At 43.7% G+C, this 19,393-nt stretch overlaps 1 protein-coding gene across 1 annotated transcript in view; it reads right to left on the reverse strand.

Moving 5' to 3' along the window:
• Positions 1 to 3,998: 3,998 nt before the first annotated feature.
• The window catches only part of MSN (moesin), a 72,701-nt gene continuing 57,306 nt past the window's right edge, over positions 3,999 to 19,393 (reverse strand). Inside the window, exons 3-13 of the mRNA XM_036271440.1 lie at positions 19,293 to 19,388; positions 17,624 to 17,898; positions 16,237 to 16,320; positions 15,440 to 15,586; positions 14,056 to 14,152; positions 11,884 to 12,047; positions 8,876 to 9,006; positions 8,268 to 8,428; positions 6,906 to 6,998; positions 6,071 to 6,295; positions 3,999 to 5,538 (exon numbers count right to left, since the gene is read on the reverse strand). Coding sequence (XP_036127333.1) covers positions 5,374 to 5,538; positions 6,071 to 6,295; positions 6,906 to 6,998; positions 8,268 to 8,428; positions 8,876 to 9,006; positions 11,884 to 12,047; positions 14,056 to 14,152; positions 15,440 to 15,586; positions 16,237 to 16,320; positions 17,624 to 17,898; positions 19,293 to 19,388 — 1,638 coding nt within the window. The 3' untranslated portion in view covers positions 3,999 to 5,373. The remainder of the gene's footprint in view (positions 5,539 to 6,070; positions 6,296 to 6,905; positions 6,999 to 8,267; positions 8,429 to 8,875; positions 9,007 to 11,883; positions 12,048 to 14,055; positions 14,153 to 15,439; positions 15,587 to 16,236; positions 16,321 to 17,623; positions 17,899 to 19,292; positions 19,389 to 19,393) is intronic.

Raw genomic sequence — 19,393 nt, forward strand, 5'->3', positions numbered from 1 at the left:
CCCAGCAATCATTCTTTTGGGTATTTACCAAAAATTTTTGAAAACATTTATTCACAAAGATATATGCACCCCTGTGTTCACTGCAGAATTATTAAGTGGCCAAAACATGACAACAACCTAAGTGTCCTTTGATTAATTATTGGGTAAGGAAGATGCAGTACATACATACAATGGAATACTCCTCAGTCATAAGAAAGGATGAAATGCAGCCTTTTACAACATCACAAATGGATCTTGAGAGTATCATACTAAGCATAAGTCAGATGGAAAAGGACAAGAACTATATGATTTTACTCATATGTGGGATATAAGACAGAAATCAACAAATGAACAAACAAACACATAGATACAGATAACAGAAGGGTGGTTACCAGAGGGCAAAGGGGGAGGGGGGAGGAAGATTAGGGTAAAGGGCATCAAATATATGGTGACAGGAAGACTAGACTTTGGGTGGTGATTAAACAGTGCAATATACAGATGATGTATTATAGAATTGTACACTTGAGTTGTATATAATGTTCTTAACCAGTGTCATCCCAATTAATTTAATTTTAAAGAATAACTGAAATAGCCCAGCCAGTATGGCTCACTGGTTGAGCATCGACCCATGCACCAAGAGGTCGCCAGTTTGATTCTCAGTCAGGGCACATGCCCAGGTTGTGGGCCAAATCCCCAGTGGGGGCATGTGGGAGGCAGCCAATCAAAGTTCTCTCTCATTGATGTTTCTATTTCTCTCTCCCTCTCCTTTCTTCTCTCTCTCTAAAAAAAAATCAATAAAGAAAAAAAATTTTAAAAGAATAACAAATAAAAAGTTCACTAAAGTTGCATAACACTGAATATAAACTGGCAATAAAAGATAAGAAACTTAAAAATAGACTAATGTATATTATTTAATCTAAAAAACAATGAGAAATAAATAATAAAGAAAAATAATCAGTCTCAGAAAAATGTGGGACACCATTAAGCCATCAACTTACAGTTAATAACAGTGCCAAAAAGAACAGAGAGAAAAAAGAGCAGGAAAAGTATTTTTAAAAATGACCAAAAAAGTTGCGAAATCTGATGATAAAGGATTAATCTGTGCATCCAACAATCTCAACAAACTCTAGGTAAGACAAATGCACACACTCACGCACGCACACACACACACACCATTGTAAAAATGCTGAAAGACAGAGAAAATCTTGAAAGCAGCAATGTAAAATCTACTTGTCACATACAAAGGAAGCTTAATACAATTAACAGCTGACCTCTCATCAGAAACAGTACAGGCTAGAAGGTAGTACGATAACATGTTCAAGGTGCTGCAAAAAAAAAAAATGTTTTTAACTGTCAACCAAGAATCTTATATCTTGTAAAACTGCCTTTTCAAAAATTAATTCTTGCAAGGATGTTAAGCAACAGGGACTCTCATCCATTGCAGGTAGGAATGCAAAGTAGTCCAGCCACTTTGGAAGACAGTTTGGTACTCTCATAAAATTAAACATAATCTTACCATATGATCTAGCAATAATACTCCTTGGTATTTACCAAAAGAGTTGAAACGTATCTCCACACAGAAACCTGCACACAGATGTTTAAAGCAGCTTTATGCATAATTGCCAAGTTTTGAAAGCAACCAAGATGGCCTCTAGTAAGTGAATGGATAAATAAACTGGTATATCCAGACAACGAAATGTTGTTTTGCACTAAAAAGAAACAACCTACCAACCAATGAAAAGACATAAAGGAAACTTAAATGCATATTACTAAGTAAAAGAGGTCAATCTGAAAAGGCTATATACTGTATAATTTCAACTACATGGCATTCTGGAAAAGGCAAAACTATGGCGACAATAAAATGATCCAAGAGTGAGGCGAGGTAATAATGAATAGGCAGAGCATAGAAGATTTGTAGGGCAGGGGAAAATGCTCTGTACGATCAGGATGGATACATGTTGGTATAGAATGTAAAACACCAAGAGTGTATTCCAGGGTAAACAAAGTACTTTGGATGATGATGTGTCAATGTAGGTTTATTCTTGGTAAATAATGTACCATTCTGGTGAGTGGTATTGATAATGAGAGAGGCTATGCATGTGTGGGGCAGGAGTACATTAGAAATCTCTGTACCTTCCTGATAATTTTTTATAAAGTGACAACTGCTCTATAAAAAAATTTTTTAAAGAGGTGAAATAAAGATATCCTCATATAAACAAAAACTTAAGAGAATATATACTAGATGGGTTCACCTTAGAAGATGTTCTAGGGCCCTAGAATTCTATTTGCTACATTACAGTTGTCATATATCCTATCCCTAGTACATGCGTATCTTCTGGTGGGAATTAGGTTTAATTTGGGAGAAAATATAACATAGTGTTTAAGAGCACAGGCTCATGAACTAGATTGCCTGTGTTCACCTCCTGACTCTACTACTTCTAATCTCTGTGACCTTGGACAAATTAATTCATCTAAGTTTCTCCACCTGTAAAATGTGTTCAGAGCAGTGGTTCCCAAGTTTTTCTGCACAAAATACTATACAGATGCCTGTGTGGCACTACTAGAGATTATAACTTGATCTGAGGACATGATCTGGGCTTCAAAAATCTTTAAGATTCTAATGTGAAGTCAAATTTGGGAGCCACTACCTCAATAGGTTATTGTAAGAATTAAGGCTCAAAGAATACGCAACTTACTTTTCCTTGCAAGTATTGGACCACCTAAAAGGGAGCTGGTGAGAGAGTGTACCAGATTCAAAATGGCCCAGAAGGCTTATATGAGTCTCAATTTCCTCATCTGTAAAATTGGGATAACCACATCTAGGCTACAAAAATATACAGGTTTTATAAATCATAAATATTGCTCAGTAGCTGTTGTACATACATAATGATCCATCCTCACTTTAGACCCCACTCTCCACTGCCCTCTGCAACATGGCTCAAAGTAATTTATCTGACCTTCACTGGCACTTCAATAAATGAGGGTAGTAGGAGGTGGACAAGCTTAGAGGCCTTGGTGACAAGATAGCAGGACAGAGCTTGACCCCCTCACAACCAGTCCCAAAGCCCAAGGAACATCACATGGACCACGTGCTGGGCTCACCTACATTAGAAAAGTTGGCCTAGTGCCATGAAAAGGACACAGGCTATTAAGTCAGACAGTCTTGCCCTTGGGCACTAATTCCACTTGTTCGTGTCCATCCCCTCCTCTATAAAGTGAGGATAGTCACATCCACTGCCCATAGGACCTGAAGTAAGAATGAAACGAGACCAGGGAGTGGGGTCTACAGAGTGAAAACAACTATAAAGTACCTTACAACCACCCACTCATGCCAGAAAGAAACATCAAGTCATGGTGAAGTCTTCCTAAATTTTATTGGCACTGAAATAGAACATGGGTTGAGCATAAACCCCTCCAAAAAAAACCAAAATTTAAAAACCCCAAAATACACACACAAAAACCTGAATACAAAATCTAACTTTTCTCCCCAGCCTCCCTGGGGGGTGGGTTACTGCTCTTAAGGCAGCTAGAGTGCCTCACAATTCCAGGTTTAAATTTAGCCAATATACGGCATATCACCAAAAAAGTGTCAACATAATTCACAGCAATGCACATAAAACTCCCCAAGGTCAGGCGAGGGTGGGAGAGGGGCGGGGATCGAAGCCATGGGCTCTGGGCTAGGGGCACTGCATGCAGGGACAGCATAGCCCCTTGTGGACTGAACTCTTGGGAGAAGGCAAAAAAAAAGGAAACAATAAAACCAAATGCCAAGAACTTTATGAATGGTTTGTATGACCTATAGTGACAAGTGATATCACTAAAAATGAAAGCTTCTTACATTAATATTTCTGGCAAAATATTATTTTATGATATACTATATGCTTCCCAGGTATGGGAGTGGTAAGAGAATTTGGCCAAAATGAGTCTGCTCCAAGACTAATATCTTCTAAAGGTGCATTAGCAAGACATGCAGAAATCAATATTGAGTTAGATGCCACTAGAATATATAATACTGGTAGAAAAAAAAAAAAAAGAACACACATGCAGCAAAGAGGAGGAAGAGGGGCTGCTCCTGAGTTGAGAGCAAGGGGTAGGGTTGTAGAAGGGACCAGGCCAGAGCCCCCAATGGTTCTCTGGTTTATAGCTCCAAGGGACAGCACGGCTGGTGGCAAAATCTGGGTTAGAGGTTTGTCAAACATAGGCAGGTCCCAGTCACCAGCTTGGAGGTAGGTGACGGGAAGGGGCTATTAGGCACATGATGGAGTCAAGTAAACTGGGGTCCAGGCCATGGACTTCTCTTATCACACCCAGCTTCTTCTGTCCATTCACCAATTGAGCCAACTGGCCCCAAGGTCCAGGGCTCACCATACCAAGGCCTGGATGGCCCTGAAGCAAGAACTGTGGCCCAAGTAGCTCTAATAAGAGAAGTGGCCTAGGACCCATGGCAGGGAAAATACAGAAGCCAGGTGTGAACATTTTCTCCCTCTGGCAAGAGTCCTGGATGGGGCTGGTGGAGTTTTGGGGTAACCATCCCTACTGTTCTAGCAGGAAGAGATTTGGGGATTGGAATGAGGAAGAGAAAAATCCCAAGAAGGATGAAGGAACCCAAAATAATAAGAGATATTTCTGCCCAGAGAGCTAACTTGAAACAGGCCTAGGCTCCCATAAGATGTGAAGGGAAGGATCTGTTACCCAGGCTTGCCTGAATTCAAGGATGAATGACCTTCTGAGATGTTGGTAAAGCCTCTTGAAGGCACTGTCTTCCCCATCTCAACCTGGGGAACAATTGAGTCCCTGAAGTTAAGGACAAGGCTTATTGGGACTGAGTTTGGAACAGGCCCAATATGGGAGGTAGAGAGAATGACTGAACATATTTTTAGCCTCCAATCATTATAAAGCCTAAATAACTCTAGAAGGATGGGCAGTCGACATCCTAGAGCATATAGCCAGGGCCCTGCCTGCCTCCTTTCCAAAATCCTGTGATCTCCAATTCTTCAAATCACAAGACCCTGAAGAGGAAGGCAGTGGTGGGGGCTAGTTTTCAACCTACTCCACACTTGACACCTACAGGACAACAGTAAATGTAGAGATGTTTCCCAAAGCAAGTGGGAAGTGCCTCTGAGCTGTAGAAGTAGTCTGTTCTAGCGAGACAGCGATTGAACGGGACAGAGAGGGAAAAGAAGGTCCCATCGGCACCAAAGTGAACCATTTCTCTGCCCAGGAATGTGAGTGAGGGCCGAGGGGCTAGGTTTGGTTCCATGGCTACAATGAACACTTAGCATGACTCCAGGGCTGCTCTAGTTAGTGGCTCCAGCAGAGTGTGAGTTAGGCGAGGGCATAGGAGTCTGGGGGCAAGGAAGAAGGGAGGAGGGGTCCCTAGAGGCTGGATGCCCTTTACATGGACTCAAACTCATCTATGCGCTGCTTGGTATTGCCCTGCCGGATCTGGCGCAGGGTCTTGTATTTATCTCGGCCCAGTCGCATGTTTTCAGCATGGATCATGTCATTGGCTGTCTTCTTGGTCTCATCGAGGGCATTGGCCAGCTCTGAAGTGAGGGCCTGTGAGGATGCATGGGAATGAGAGGTTAATGGCTTCCCCTCATTTTACCTCCCTTTATTTTAACCAGTTTTTGCCCCCTCTCCCCCTCCCTCCCACCCTCCTGTCTTCCTTTTGTCCCCGTTTTTACACACACAGACACAAACACGCATATTTTTGAGAGCCTTTTCCAGCCCTGTTAGGATTGCAGTGGGGCAAGAATGAAACACACACACACACACACACACACACAAACTTAGGGGACCAATTGCAATTGATGACAAGTATTCCCCGAGAGTAGAATGATGTACCAAAGATTCAGGGAGAAATTGTGTCAGCTAAGTACTTCTTGAAAATAACAGGTAAGTGGAGTATGGGTGGAGGATTAAGAAAAAAAAAAGTGGCTTAGGGTCTGATTAATAAATAATCAGGAGCCTCTCATTAAAGTTCTCACTTGAGAAAGGCTCAGGTTCCACCCATGATGACCTAGGGAAAACCATGGGCTACTAAATCAGTGCACACGGTCTCCCTGACCCTTTGGCCCTGCCCAGATACCTTCAGGTGCTTCTGCACACGCTCATTCTTCTCCGCTTCAGTGGTACGTTCCTCCTCACTGCGGTCCTTGGCCATGGCGTCAGCCCGCAGTTCAGCACTGGCCTCTGCTCCATTCTCATCCTGCTCATCCTGGTCATTTTCAGCAGGCTCTGCCACATGAGGAGTACTCATGGCAGTCTTCAGCTCGGCACGGGTCTTCTCCAAGTCTTCTTGTACCATCTGAGCCTGCCCAGTAACAGAGGGAGAAAAGGACAAGCAATCAGAACAGGCTAACTTGCAGCATCCTACACATGCCTAGACTGGCCCAGCAGAAGGCAGGCACCAGGTAGGCCAACTCACTTTGTCTGCTGATCTTTTTTGTTGTTGTTGTTAATCCTCACCTGAGGATATTGAGTTTTAGACAGAGTAGAAGGAGAGAGACAGAGAAACATCGATGTGAGAGACACATCAATTGGTTGTGCCCTGCATGACCCCAACCGGGGCAGGGGATCAAATCAGCAATCCAGGTACATGCCTTTGACCAGGAATCAAACCCGAGACCCTTCGGTCCTCGGGTCGATGCTCTAACCACTGAGCCAAACCAGCCAGGGCTGTCTGCCTGATTTTTAGTTTCCTCAGCTATATAACAGGAGCTTTTATACCAATTTCCCTGGAGTATTGAAGAATTCTGGGAAGAAGGTATTTGAGAAAGCCTGGAGCTCCTTCTTCCATGACACCTGCTGTCAAGGAAGAATCGAAAGGGAAAGGAACCCAAACCTAAGGAATCTATGGAACTGAAACCTCTGCATGTGGCACCCCCTTCCCACAATGCTTTGCTTTGGGAAAGGTGTCTTACCTTCTGCTGCCATTCTACAGCCTCACTTTCTTTCTTCTGTCGGGCCATCTCCAGCTGAGAGATCCGGGCTGTCAACTCCGCCATTTCCATGGCCTATGGATAAATCGGAAGCTTGTGATAGCTCGGCTTTCTGGTCCTCAGGGCCCAGGTGTCTTCAACCCCAGTTCTCCTGGGGAATCAATGGGGAACCTCCTGCTACACCTGCACTTGCTTGCTGTCCTGGAGGCTCTTTTTACCACACCTTCTCCAGGAAGCCCAGAAGACCACTCCAATTCTCAAGCTACTACGTACCCTATTAACTTCAAACCATTTCCTTATAAGTCAGAACTCCCCACCTAGACCACCTAAAAACAAATAGCATATCATCTCTGTCTCTCCCTCACCTCTCCAGCCCTCCCTTTCCTTCCCATCCCTCAGCCCTCCCCCTCTCTGTATTGCCCACTGCACAGTGCAGTTAGGGCTTTAGAGATCACTGTTGTCACTGCCTGAATTGGCAGGCCCTTCCTTGTTATCCTAGAATGCCCAGGGCTCCACTAAGACTCTTCCCAGGTCAGCTATAGGAAAGATACTCAAGTGTCACAAGGTGATATGAACAAGGGAAAAGAACTTATGTATACCACCACACCTTGGAAAGATCTCCCAGAGGAAGCTTCCCCCTGAGAATTAGGTCTTACTTCCCTGCACTCCCACTGCAAATAGCACAATGAACACCATATATAAAGGAATTTGAGCCACAGATTCATAACTTCTGAGTCACAGAACCCTTGGAAATGATGATGAAAGTATGCATGTTCACCTTCCTCCCCTAAAAAATGTACAGGCACATAGTTTTACATACGATTTTAGGAAGCAAACCCTTCAGAGAGGCAGAAATGGGTTCTCATATTCAGTCACATCTGTGTGACCTTTGGCAAGTCTCTTAAACCTTTCTGAACCCTAATTTCCTTATCTGGACATATAGTCCAATATGGGTTAATGCCACAGGGTTCTTTGAAAGAGGAAATGAGAAAATAAGAAAAAGGGGAAGGTTGCTATCATAGCTTGTAACACACAGTAGGTAGTCAATCAAGTGTGAATCCCTTCACTTCTTTCTTCCTCCCTCCCTTTCCTTTGTCAGGTCATCAGCTCAGCGCTAAGAAAATCACCAAGCGCTAAGAAAATAGAATAAAAGTAAGGGTAAGGAAAGACTGCTTGCAAAGTTTTCTGGTGCACACCAGTGACTTCTCAGCTTGCTTCTGAATGAACTATTTGCTGGAGGCCCTGCTGAAAAGGGCCAGTCCTGCAGGCAGAGATAACTGAATAGGTAGTCAGAGAGAGAAGAAAATTCAGGTCCTTTGATCCCAGCCCGTTTTGTAGTTTTACCAGCTGTTCCTGGGTCTTCTTCTGGTCCCGGGAGGCCTGCAGCAGAGCCAGCTTGGCCTCTTCAGCTTCTTGACGCTCTTTGGCCAGTTTTTCAGCCTCACTCTGGGCACGTTTCCGCTCCTGTTCAAGTTCCAGAGCCCTACGGGTCTGTTCTTCCAGTTCTGCGAAGAGAAGGTGGGGGAAAGGAGGTGAAGAGTACAGAGATAGACGGGCATCTAGTTTTTTTCCCTAGAAATGTTTCATACCAGCCCTGGCCAGTTTGGCTCAGCGGTTGGAGCGTCGGCCTGCGGACCAGAGAGTCCTGGGTTCGGTTCCCGCTAGGGGCACGTACCAAAAAAAAAAAAAAACCTTGGCAAATTGTGAATAAAATTTCATAAACTGATAAAGATATCTATTAAAAACCTTATAAAAAAGAAAAAAGAAATGTTTCATGCCAGGGCACAGCTGGTAGAGAGCTCCGGGCACTATTTTTCTTGTCCCGTCCTTTGTCTATTCTGAAGCCACATCTAGATTATGTGGCCTGAGTCTGCAGCTCGGGCAGCAGGTTCTCCAGCTCACAGAGTGAGGCTGTAAAAAAACCCCACTCTCCAAGATGACACCAGCCTCACCTTGCTGAGCCTTCTTAGTCTGTTCCTCAATCTGCTTCAGCTTCTCCATCAGCTCCTCCTTCTCTCGTTCAATCTTCTCTTTCTCCTTTTCTGCCATCTCACGCTTCTTCTTCTCATTTTCCAGCAGAGCACTAGGAAACAAGAAGGGATTGAACAGGACAGCAAGGCCACATTGAGAGCATTGGGATCCTCAGGGCTCCTGGCCCTGGACCCTTAGTCCCCACCCATTTAACACACCCAGAGCTTGTAAGTTGGGATCATTCTTCCTTCTCTCACATCCTTGTCCTTTCGTCATAGCTCCACATGGGCCAGTGCACTCAAGGTCCAATCCTGAGTTTGTCCAAGACTCAGGAGGCCAACCTGGACTTCCAGCTCTGCCACTAACTAGTTGGTAACCAGTGGATAACCTTAGCCATGCCACTTCTTTGCACTTTCTCTCAGTACCCCTATATGTAAAATGGTCTATTAAGTTCTGCCTTGGCAACTTCATGGAGTTATAAGGAGACAAATTTTGCCCTGCTGGGATACTGTGCTTCAAGTCTGGTGATCTCCGTGGCTAGAGCATCAGTCCTCGGGTCTAACTCTGCCAGCTCTCTGAAGCCCACTCTAGATTCCTTTTCCCCAGAACTTGTTGCAAATCTACAATAAGAATTTTATTTTTCTTGCCCCAGCACCTGTTCCAGAAGACCTTATTTCTCCCTCGGCTAGATGTCTTTTCTCTCTCTGAGGCCTCAACATACTTGGATTGTTCTTTTTCCCATCCCGCCTCCCTCTCATTTTTCTCCATAGCATTTCTTACTGTGAAAGTTAACAGACAGAAACCTCACTGACAATGGAGTCAGGAGGCTAGAGGAGAGAACTCCCACACACTTGTCACTCAGTACACACTACTGACCCCAACAGGAAGAGGCATACCGTGCATCTCCTACAGGAAGTGATAGTACTTGACTACATCAGAAGGAAGAATAAAAGATTCCTCCTGGCTCAGTAACAGATCAACCAATGGGAGACTGCCATAACTCAGCCAATGAAAAATCATTCTCCTTCAAACTTTCAGTGTCCTCCAATGGACTCTTTGTTTACAACAGCCTCTCCATAAAAGGGCATTCCTTCTCTTTGTTTCTCTGGACTTGCACATGCTTCACCATTAGACTGCATGTCCCAAATTGCAATTCTTTGTTGTTCCCACATAAACCCATTTTGTTGGAGAAACATCTGGCTATCTATTTAAGGTCAATATTGCCACTCTACATATTGTATAATTTTCTTATTTGTTCTGTTTCTTCCCACTAGAATGACAGCTTCATGAGAGCAGGGATTTTTGTCTTTTTTTGTTTTTTCACTGCTAAATAAATATTTATCAAGTGAATGAATGACACAGCATTTGTGCCTTGAACAGTTAGATATATACTGTTTTTCCTCTTTCTCCTATTAAACTGTGAAGTCCTTGGGAACAGGTTTCTGCCAAATCCAGCTCTGTAAACTGCCTCCAATCCCAGCAATTTTTTAATGAATAAATGTAAACCTTGGTGTTTAACTTCTCATACATGGTGTCCTTTTCCAGCCTACTGGATTAGAAGTTTCCTGAATTTCCAACCTCTTTAGGAAATGCATAGGAATCACCTGGGATCTTAATTTTTAAATAACTTATTAAGGTAAAATTAACATAATATAAAATTAACCATTTTAAATCAAACAATTTAGTGGCATTTAGTACATTCACAATGCTACCGCTCTATCTAATTCCAAAATGTTTTCATCACTCCAAAGTAAAAACCCACAGCCATTAAGTATTTTCTCCCTCGTTCAATCCCTCCCACAACCCCTGACAAGCACCAATCTGCATTCTCTCTATATAAATTTAACTATTCTGGATATTTCACATAAATTGAATCATACAATATGTGACATTTTGTGTCTGGTTTCTTTCACTTAGCATAATGTTTTAGAAGTTCATCTACATTATCATTTGTATCAGTACTTCATGCCTTTATATGGCTGAATAATATTCCATTGTATGGATACATAATTTATCCATTCACCCATTGATAGACATTTGGGCTGTTTCCACCTTCTGGCTAGTATAAATAAGACTATTATGAACACATGTGTACCTGTAGTTGTTTGAATACCTGTTCTCAGTTCTTTTGGGTATATACCAGAAGTGGAATGGTGGGATTATACGGTAATTCTATGTTTAACTTATTGAGAAACCACCAAACTCTTATTCACAGCAACTGAACCATTTTACATTCCCACCAGCAATGCATATGAGTTCCAGGTTCTCTACATCCTTGCCAATAGCTGTTATTTTCAGTTTTTATTTATTATATCCATATTAGAAGTGGTACTTCACTGTGGCTTTGATTTATGATTCCCTAATGACTAAAGATGTTTTCATGTGCCTATTGGCCATTTTCCTATTTTCACTGGACAAATGATTACCTAGGATCTTAAGATACAGATTCTGAATCAACAGGTCTGGGATAAAGTTTCAGATCCTGCCTTTCTAACAAGTTCTTAAGTTGACGCTGATGGTGCTGAGCCCTGCTGCACTTCGAGTGGCAAGGGCCTCTGGTGCATAGGGGATTTGTAGGGAAAATTCTGATGGCTCTGCCCAATTCCACTTAAAAAAAAACCCTACATAGTCTAAGTTTAAATGTGCATGGAGCCTTCTGCTATTGCCACTATACTGGCCAGATAGCCTGGAACAGCCCAGAGTCTGCCTAGAAGAGCAATAACATGAGGATCATAGATAATGGGGAGCTATGAAATGACCCTCCCTCCTATAAGCCTGTGAAATCCTAAGCTTCTGATGCCTGCTTCCCGGAGGAGGTGTCGTTGCTGTACAGTACAGCTCACTCTTCTGTCTCTCTCTCTGTCGCTCTCATCCCCACCGCCACCCCCAAGTCCCAGGATGGCTTCATGTCCTGCTTTTGGCAGACTGGGCAACTTGGAGAGGTTTCCTTGCCCTGGTCTTGGTCCCACTCCAGCTCCACATCACCTACCGCTCCATCTGCTTCTGGTGCTTCTCCTCCCGGGCCTGTGCCTTCATCTGCTGCACCTCGATGGTGTCTGGCTTGCGACGGCGCATATATAGCTCGTGGTTCCCCATGCACAAGGCCAAGATCCGCTTGTTAATCCGCAGCCGGGGAGCATAGAAGACAAAGTCCTAGTGTGAAAACAGCAATTAGAAAAAGTTTGGAGGGATTGATGAAGGTGAACTTCTCTAAGTCCAAAAGCACTGAAAAGACCATTTAACTGAATTTTGCATTACATATGGGGAGGCCAATTATGAGTGGTGAGATTACTTGCCCAGGGTCAAATGGCAGGTTAGTGGAGATCCAGGACTACAACACAGGCCTGACTCTGAAATCAGTACTCTTTGGACTAAACCACAGTATCTTTTAACTATTGCATCCTAAAAAATGCCCTCAATCCAGCTGAAAGTTAGGAACTGATTTTGTCTACTAATTAGGAATTCTTCTGGGTCTCAGGGGCCTCTCTTTGAGGCCCATTAATCCCCACATAATACCCTGATGAGTGCAGTATGAGTGGCTGGCCTGTTTCTATAATCTTCTAAATGCATATCCTAGACCTAGTTGCTTAAATCTTTTGTGGAATAACACAGATTGTAAATATATGCATGAATAATAAACCTCCTGAGCATCCATTGTTCTGGCTGTTATTGTTTGTGTCAGTCTGCAGACCAAAGCATTGTGGGTTCAATTCCCAGTCAAGGGCATGTACCTACATGGGTTTCAGGTTCAATCCCCAGCCCTGGTTGGGGTCGTTTGGGAGGCAACGAATCAATGTGTCTGTCACATTGGTGTTTCTATCTCTCTCTCTCTTTCCCTCCCTATTTCCCTTCCACTCTATCTAAAAATCGATAGAAAATATCCTCGGGTGGATTAACAAAAAATAAAATAAATAAATAAGCCCTTGATCTCAGCTGGCTTTGTTACTTACCTTTTTCTGATGAAAGCAGTAAGCACGCGCGCACACACACACACACACACACAGAAGAAAATCCAGTGAGTTTGAGTTTATTACCACAAATACCACTGGACAAAGCTGCTAAACTAACCACTGAACCTAAACTGCTACCATCTCACATAGCCTGGTGTGCAGAAGGAGCATAAGCTCTAGAGGTCAATGACCCAGGCATAAATCACAGCTCTACCATTTCTAGCTGTGTGATCTTGAACAAATCTCTCCATTTCTCTGATCTCAATTTCATCCGTTATAAAATGGGTATGCTACTGTCTATCTGACAATGTTGTTAAGGATTTAAGGAGACAACACACTGTATATAAAGTGCAAAGCAGTATAAGTTCAGAGACCTCAAGACTAGAGAAGAATAGCTGAGGCCTCATGAGAAGGTTCTTGCTTAGCATGACCATTGGCCTTTATTGAACACAAGGTATACCAGAAGGGGAGACCCTCATCTCAGTTTTTACCCTCCTCCCAATCACCAGCTTTCCAGTCTTGTCAACCACAGGCAACTGAAGTAGGTGAGAAGTGTGTGACAAGCATGTTAGAGAAATGATTGGATGTAAAGCACTTTCTTATTCTTGGGTTGCTCTGGAGAGAAGTCCTGAGAGGATAGCAGCAAAGTTATATAAAAAGAAAGTTTGGAGGATTATCTTTGGATCTGGACTTCTCCTGGCTCTGTCCTTTCTCCACAATTAACGATAAATCAAGTACAGGGTGGGACAAAAGTAGGTTTATAGTTGTGAGTATGCAAAACAAAGAGTTTATTCTTGAATTATTATCGATTATTGTATTATTTTTCATATGAACAATTTCCACTTTCTGGAACCTAGAGGCTTTAAAAGAAGACAGATGTACTGATGTTTCTGCCCCAGAGCCCAGGGGCAGTAGAAGACAGTGGCTAAGAGGCAGCACTTAGACTGCTGGTAACTCTCCTTCACCATGCTTCTGAGACATAGGTAGGTAGCAGGGTGGCACAAGGCACAGGATGCCTCCTAGCCATTTCTTGGCATCAACATCCCTTTCCATCACCAATCTCCTTTTGTGCCTCCTGTACACACACACACACACACACACACACACACACACCCCAGAAAAGGGAGAGTAAACTATAATTACATGACTGCTTCTAGCATTATCCAGGCCTTGGCAAGGACTTGTCTTGGTCAGTGGGAGGAATTGCTTACCGGGGCTTTTTTGTCAATGGGCTTGATGACAAATTTCTTGTCATTGAAAGAGATGTTCCTGATTTCACTCCAAGGGAAGCCTATCTTGGGAGTCAGTCTGTAGAAATAGAAAGCAAGACATCAGGACATGAAGAACACGGAGGGTTGGTGCCTTGCCCTCCACCCCTACCAACTTCTCCTTTTAGGAGGTAGATCCATTACCAGTGTAATCACATGACACCGTCAGTTTGCCAGCATTGAGGCCGCACAAAGGACCTCCTGATACTACAACCAACACATCACTCTTTGTCTCAATCTCTTAGATTTGTTTTGTGATATTTTGTGTGGCATGCACCTTATAAAAGTCTCTCATAGAATCCCAGCTCCTATTTAACTGGAACTCTTCAACCCAAGGTTGTAAAAGTTGGGGAGGAAGTAAATAATGAGCTCCAAGATTCAAAAGTTACGTAGAACAATAATCTATTCATCTGTATTCTCTCTCACCAAGAGCAGATCAAGGGAAAAAAAATAAGCAAATGAGATAAGGTTCTAGTAAGAGAGTTTACAGACCAAAAGGCACTTAATCATCATAGAGGAGTTGGATTAATTACAAATCCTGACAAAGCAGGTTTTGGCCAATGTTGTCAAATACAAATATAATAAAAGCCACGCATGTAATTTTAAATTTTCTAGTAGCCACATAAAAATAAGTAAGAACAAGTAGGTGAAATGAACTGTTATAACACTTCATTTAAGACAGTATATCTAGCCCTGGCCGGTTTGGTTCAGCGGTTAGAGCGTCGGCCTGCGGTCCTGAGAGACCTGGGTTCGGTTCCCGCTAAGGGCACGTACCTCGGTTGCAGTTTGTCCCCGGCCCTGGTCGGTTGTGCGGGTGGCAGCCATTCGATGTGTTCCTTTCACATCGATGTTTCTCTCTCTCTCTCTGTTCCTCTCTCTCCCTCCCACTCTACCTGAACAAAAAATGGAAAAATGTCCTCGGGTGAGGATTAAAAAAAAAAAAAAAAAGACAGTATATCTAAAATACTATTATTTACACATGAAGTCAATATTTCAAAAAATATTAACAAGACATTTTACATTCTGCTTTGCATACTAAATCTGCAATGTCTGGTGTGGTTTATACTTACAGCACACCTCAGTTCAGAGTAGCCACATTTCAAGTGCTCAGTAGCCACATTTAGCCAGTGGTCTACCATAGTGAATAATGCAGGTCTAGTCAGTGCAGGATTTAGGTGCCTGTGGGAGGTTATGTAATTCTCTGGGTTGGTCTAAACTAGGTAGAAAAAGAACTACCGAGGTGGGACCCAGAAGGTACAGTCTTACCCAATGGTGACCTCTAAGTGCCAGAGTGGCCCAAATAATCTAAAAGACCTCTGAAGTGTACCTGTCATTCTGCTCATAGATGTTGAGACCTAGGGCATCCACTCCCAGCCAGAGTTCTGAGCCTTTCTTGTTTTTGATGCTGAAGTAGTTCACACCATACATCTCCAGGTCCTGGGCAATCTTCAGGTACTCCAGGACAGCATCCTCCCTAAACAACAAAGGGGGAGGGTACAGAGGGAAGCCTATGAATCAGACCTAGGGAGAGAGCCTATCTGCTCTACGCTTCTGACAAGTATCTTGCCATGAGGGGTGTGAAAGGGGATGGAAGGTAAACCAATTATGGTGCACAGAGCACATGAAGCCTGAGCTCTGAAGTTCCCAAGGGAAATAAGGGTGGGCTGACCCTCGCTGTCTTCTAGCATGTTAGCTGCCATAGAAACCTCTTTTATAGGCACGTTCTTAACACAGCCCAGATGGGATGGTGATGGCAAAATAACAAGATGTGTTCCTCAACTAGGGAGCTCCCAAATGGTTTGCCATGAGAGAGCGCATTCCATGTTTTTCTCTTGGGGAGGAGCCCCTGGTGGCCCCCATGATCCCTAGGGATCCCAAGGGCCCCTCATTTGGTTATGGTAAAAAATGTTTGGGTTATCAGTTGCTATCATTCACAAAAATTATAGCTTTACACTGGTTCTGATTAGCCTTCTATCTCTAAATTTCCCTGTACAGTGCATTTCTGTTTCTCTCTCTCTCCAACATCCTCCAGTGTTCCCAGTCTTCTGCCTCTTATCTCCCCAGAGCCAGTCTCATTTTCCCTGCAAGGGCAGTGCAAGCCCACAGTTGCTGGGTCAGGCTTACCTGAGCATGCCCCGATGCTCCTCATGCCATACCTGGATCCGTTCCTCCCACTGGTCCTTGTTGAGCTTGTGTTGCTCCAGGACCCTGGAAAGACAGTGGGTAGTGAGTAACTTTAGAGCGCAAAGCCACAATTGCAGGGGTGAAGGAAAGCCCCCTTGGGATTGACGCAAAGAGATTATAGAGTCAGCCCAGTGACGTCACACTGGAAGCAGACTGCAATTACAGCAGGAGGGATTAATTAGACATAGGGAACTACCTGAGAGGTAGAAAAGATACAAAAAAATAAGTGACCAAGAAAAACAGTGGGAACACTGCTTTATATCTTTAACCAGAAAATCCAATAATGTGCTGTGGTCCCCAAGCAGAGCAGTAATGTATTAAGAGTCTGTGCTAATCTGTGGAGCTACGAGTAGGGATGGGCCTAACAGAGGTGTTCACACTCTCTTCTAGATCCTTGTGGAACCAACAGTGTGTGTTTATGAGACTACTGCTAAGGGATGAGATTATAGCCTGTGGCTATAGAACAGAGAACTGAGCCCAAGTAGCTTTGAGAGAGAAAAAAAAAAACTAAAAGGCTCAACCTCTCAGATCTATTAGATCATAAACAAGGCTTGTTTCAAATATAGCATCTCAGACATCATGGCAGCGACTCAGGTGGAGTCCCAGGATACAGCCACTGTCCCTAATACCTTCAGGTGAATTGTGCATATGCCACAGTTCAAATGGGACGGAGGCTCCCAGGATGAAGCAGAACTTTCCTTCCAATCCAAAAAAAAAAGTGCCTGTGAACATGGTCACTGAATGCAGTTGCAAAAATCCAGGGTTCAAACCTCAAATGAGCCGTGAGATAGCAAGCAAGTCAGAGCAAGTACCTCTGCACCTCTGTTTCCTTAGCCAGGAAATAGGAATAATGCCTGACTTATTTTGTGTGTTGTTGTGATCCTAAAACAAGAATAATGAGTGTTTTAGAGGGTTCAACTTTGAAGTTGACAAAAGCAGAAAGCTCTGGATATTGGTTATCAATATTAAAAGACTGTTTGAGCTACCATATCCCGGCTTGTATATCTCTCTCTCCCCTCTGATATAAAAGGTCTAAATCGGTGAAAAGGATTGAGAAAAATGGAACCAGGGAGAATAGAAAAATCAATCCGTCTCTGGTTCTCAATATAAGAACCTATTTCCTGGGTAATGAAGTTCTATAATCAGGCAAACAGCAGGGGGTGGGGGAGTGCTTTTCATTTTGAGAGCCCAGGCTTTTTATTTTGAGTGCCGTCTTCAGACAGACCCTAATGGGGAGAACAGATCTGGCAGCCCCTGTGTAATAGGAATTGGTCAGCCTTGGGATGCAAGCCCTCTGGCCAGAGCACACAGCCAGGCACAACCTTACCTTTGTGGAAGCAACTTGTCCCCTGCCAAGTAGCCAGACTTGTGGACTTCCTTATTAAAGTCGCCATACTTGGACTGGACAGCATAGGAGGCCAGCAGCACGGCAGTCTCAGGTGGGCAGTAAATATCATCATTGAGAATGCCTTCCTTCACTTGCAGGAAGAACAGGCGCTGTGTGATATCCTGAATCAATTCCTCAGATACATCCTCAGGGTAGAACTTGGCCCGGAACTTGAAGAGCAGAGGGCTTTCCTTCCGAACATCCTGGGCAGTCACCTGGGAGGAGCAAGAGTTATGGGTTCTCAAAGAACAGACTTTGGGGTCAGAGAGTAGCTGTAAGGTGGGGAGAAGACACTGAAAGGTCATAAATTTGGGTAATCCCAAAGAGCCAGGGGGCAACTCTCCTGGTAATTCAGAAAAGAGACACATTCTTTTCATTGGAGACCCAATACCATGTCCACAACTGCTTTCTGGGGATTTGTTCCTGAAATAAAGGTGGTCATAAGTCCCCAAGGCACCATCATCTGACGATATATCCAACTGCCTTCAAATTCTAAGGGGAGGCTTAAGAAGCTCCTCTTTTAAGGCTCGCCCAACTCCATCAAGCAAAGTAAAAACCAGGATGCATGACTAAGGACTGGGAATTGGCTAGGGAAGAGAACAAATGAGGTTGCCTTTTAAAGCCTGAAATTGGTTTCTAAGTGTTCTACAGTTGTCCAGCAAAAGTCTCTATTCTTGCCCAGCCGGTGTGGCTCAGTGGATTGAGCGTCATCCCATGGACTGAGAGGTCCTGGTTCAATCCCCGGTCAGGGTACATGCCCAGGTTGCGGGCTCGATCCCACTGGGGGGCGTGCAGGAGGCAGCCAATCAATGTCTCTCTCTCGCATCAATATTTCTCTCTCTTTCTCTCTTCCTCTCTAGCTAAAAAATCAATAAAAATGTATCTTTAAAAGAAAGTCTCCACTTTTGGGGAAAACAAGACACTGGCAGCAGAAGTTGAGGCGTCTATCCCCTGAACACAATCAGGGAAGCAAGGACAGAATGGAGACCTTTAAGGACAAAGGAAGACAGTTTGAGGATATTGAGATGAAGGACTGCCATGTTCCTGCAGAGATGCCACTTGGAGGTGAAGAGCTTGAGTGGACCTATACTCAGATCATCCCATTTGGAGATCAAATGAGATCGAAAATGAAGAAAGAACATCTGCATAGGATTGGGGACAGGTTGGGGAATAGACAAGATAAGGTTATAAGACCTTTGAGATTCCAGTTCAAGAGTATATGACTCTCTTTTTAACAAATCTTCTAAAGCCCTTGACTTTGGGGTGGGGTGGGGGGTGGGGAGGAAGGATACCAATCTCCTCCTGAAGAACAACTAATGGTTATGGTCTGAAACAAGTCCAAGTTTAAGACAGAGCTCCCAGTAGGAAGAGAAATATACCTTCCTCTTTGGACCCTGGCCATTCTTGCTGTGAAGTCAAAGTGGAAATAGCACAAGAGCTTTACCTTGACCGAGCCCTCTGCCCTTACTCTGATCCGAGTCGTCAACAGCCCGCCCAGTGAAAAACACATCCTAGGTGCCCTGGATTTGCCAGCTCGCACATGTTACACCCCTGAGCAAGACCTGGAAAAGGAAAGAATTTCAAACCCAAGAGTACGGTAAGCAGTTACCTTCTTATTGAGTTTCAGCCAAGTGGAGAAACCCTTAGTATCCTGGTATTGCAGGCCAAAGAACCAAACCTCCCTCAGGCCAATAGTTTTCACCACCTGGA

This window comes from Molossus molossus, unplaced genomic scaffold (genome assembly GCF_014108415.1).
Source record: "Molossus molossus isolate mMolMol1 unplaced genomic scaffold, mMolMol1.p scaffold_m16_p_2, whole genome shotgun sequence".
NCBI lineage: Eukaryota > Metazoa > Chordata > Mammalia > Chiroptera > Molossidae > Molossus > Molossus molossus.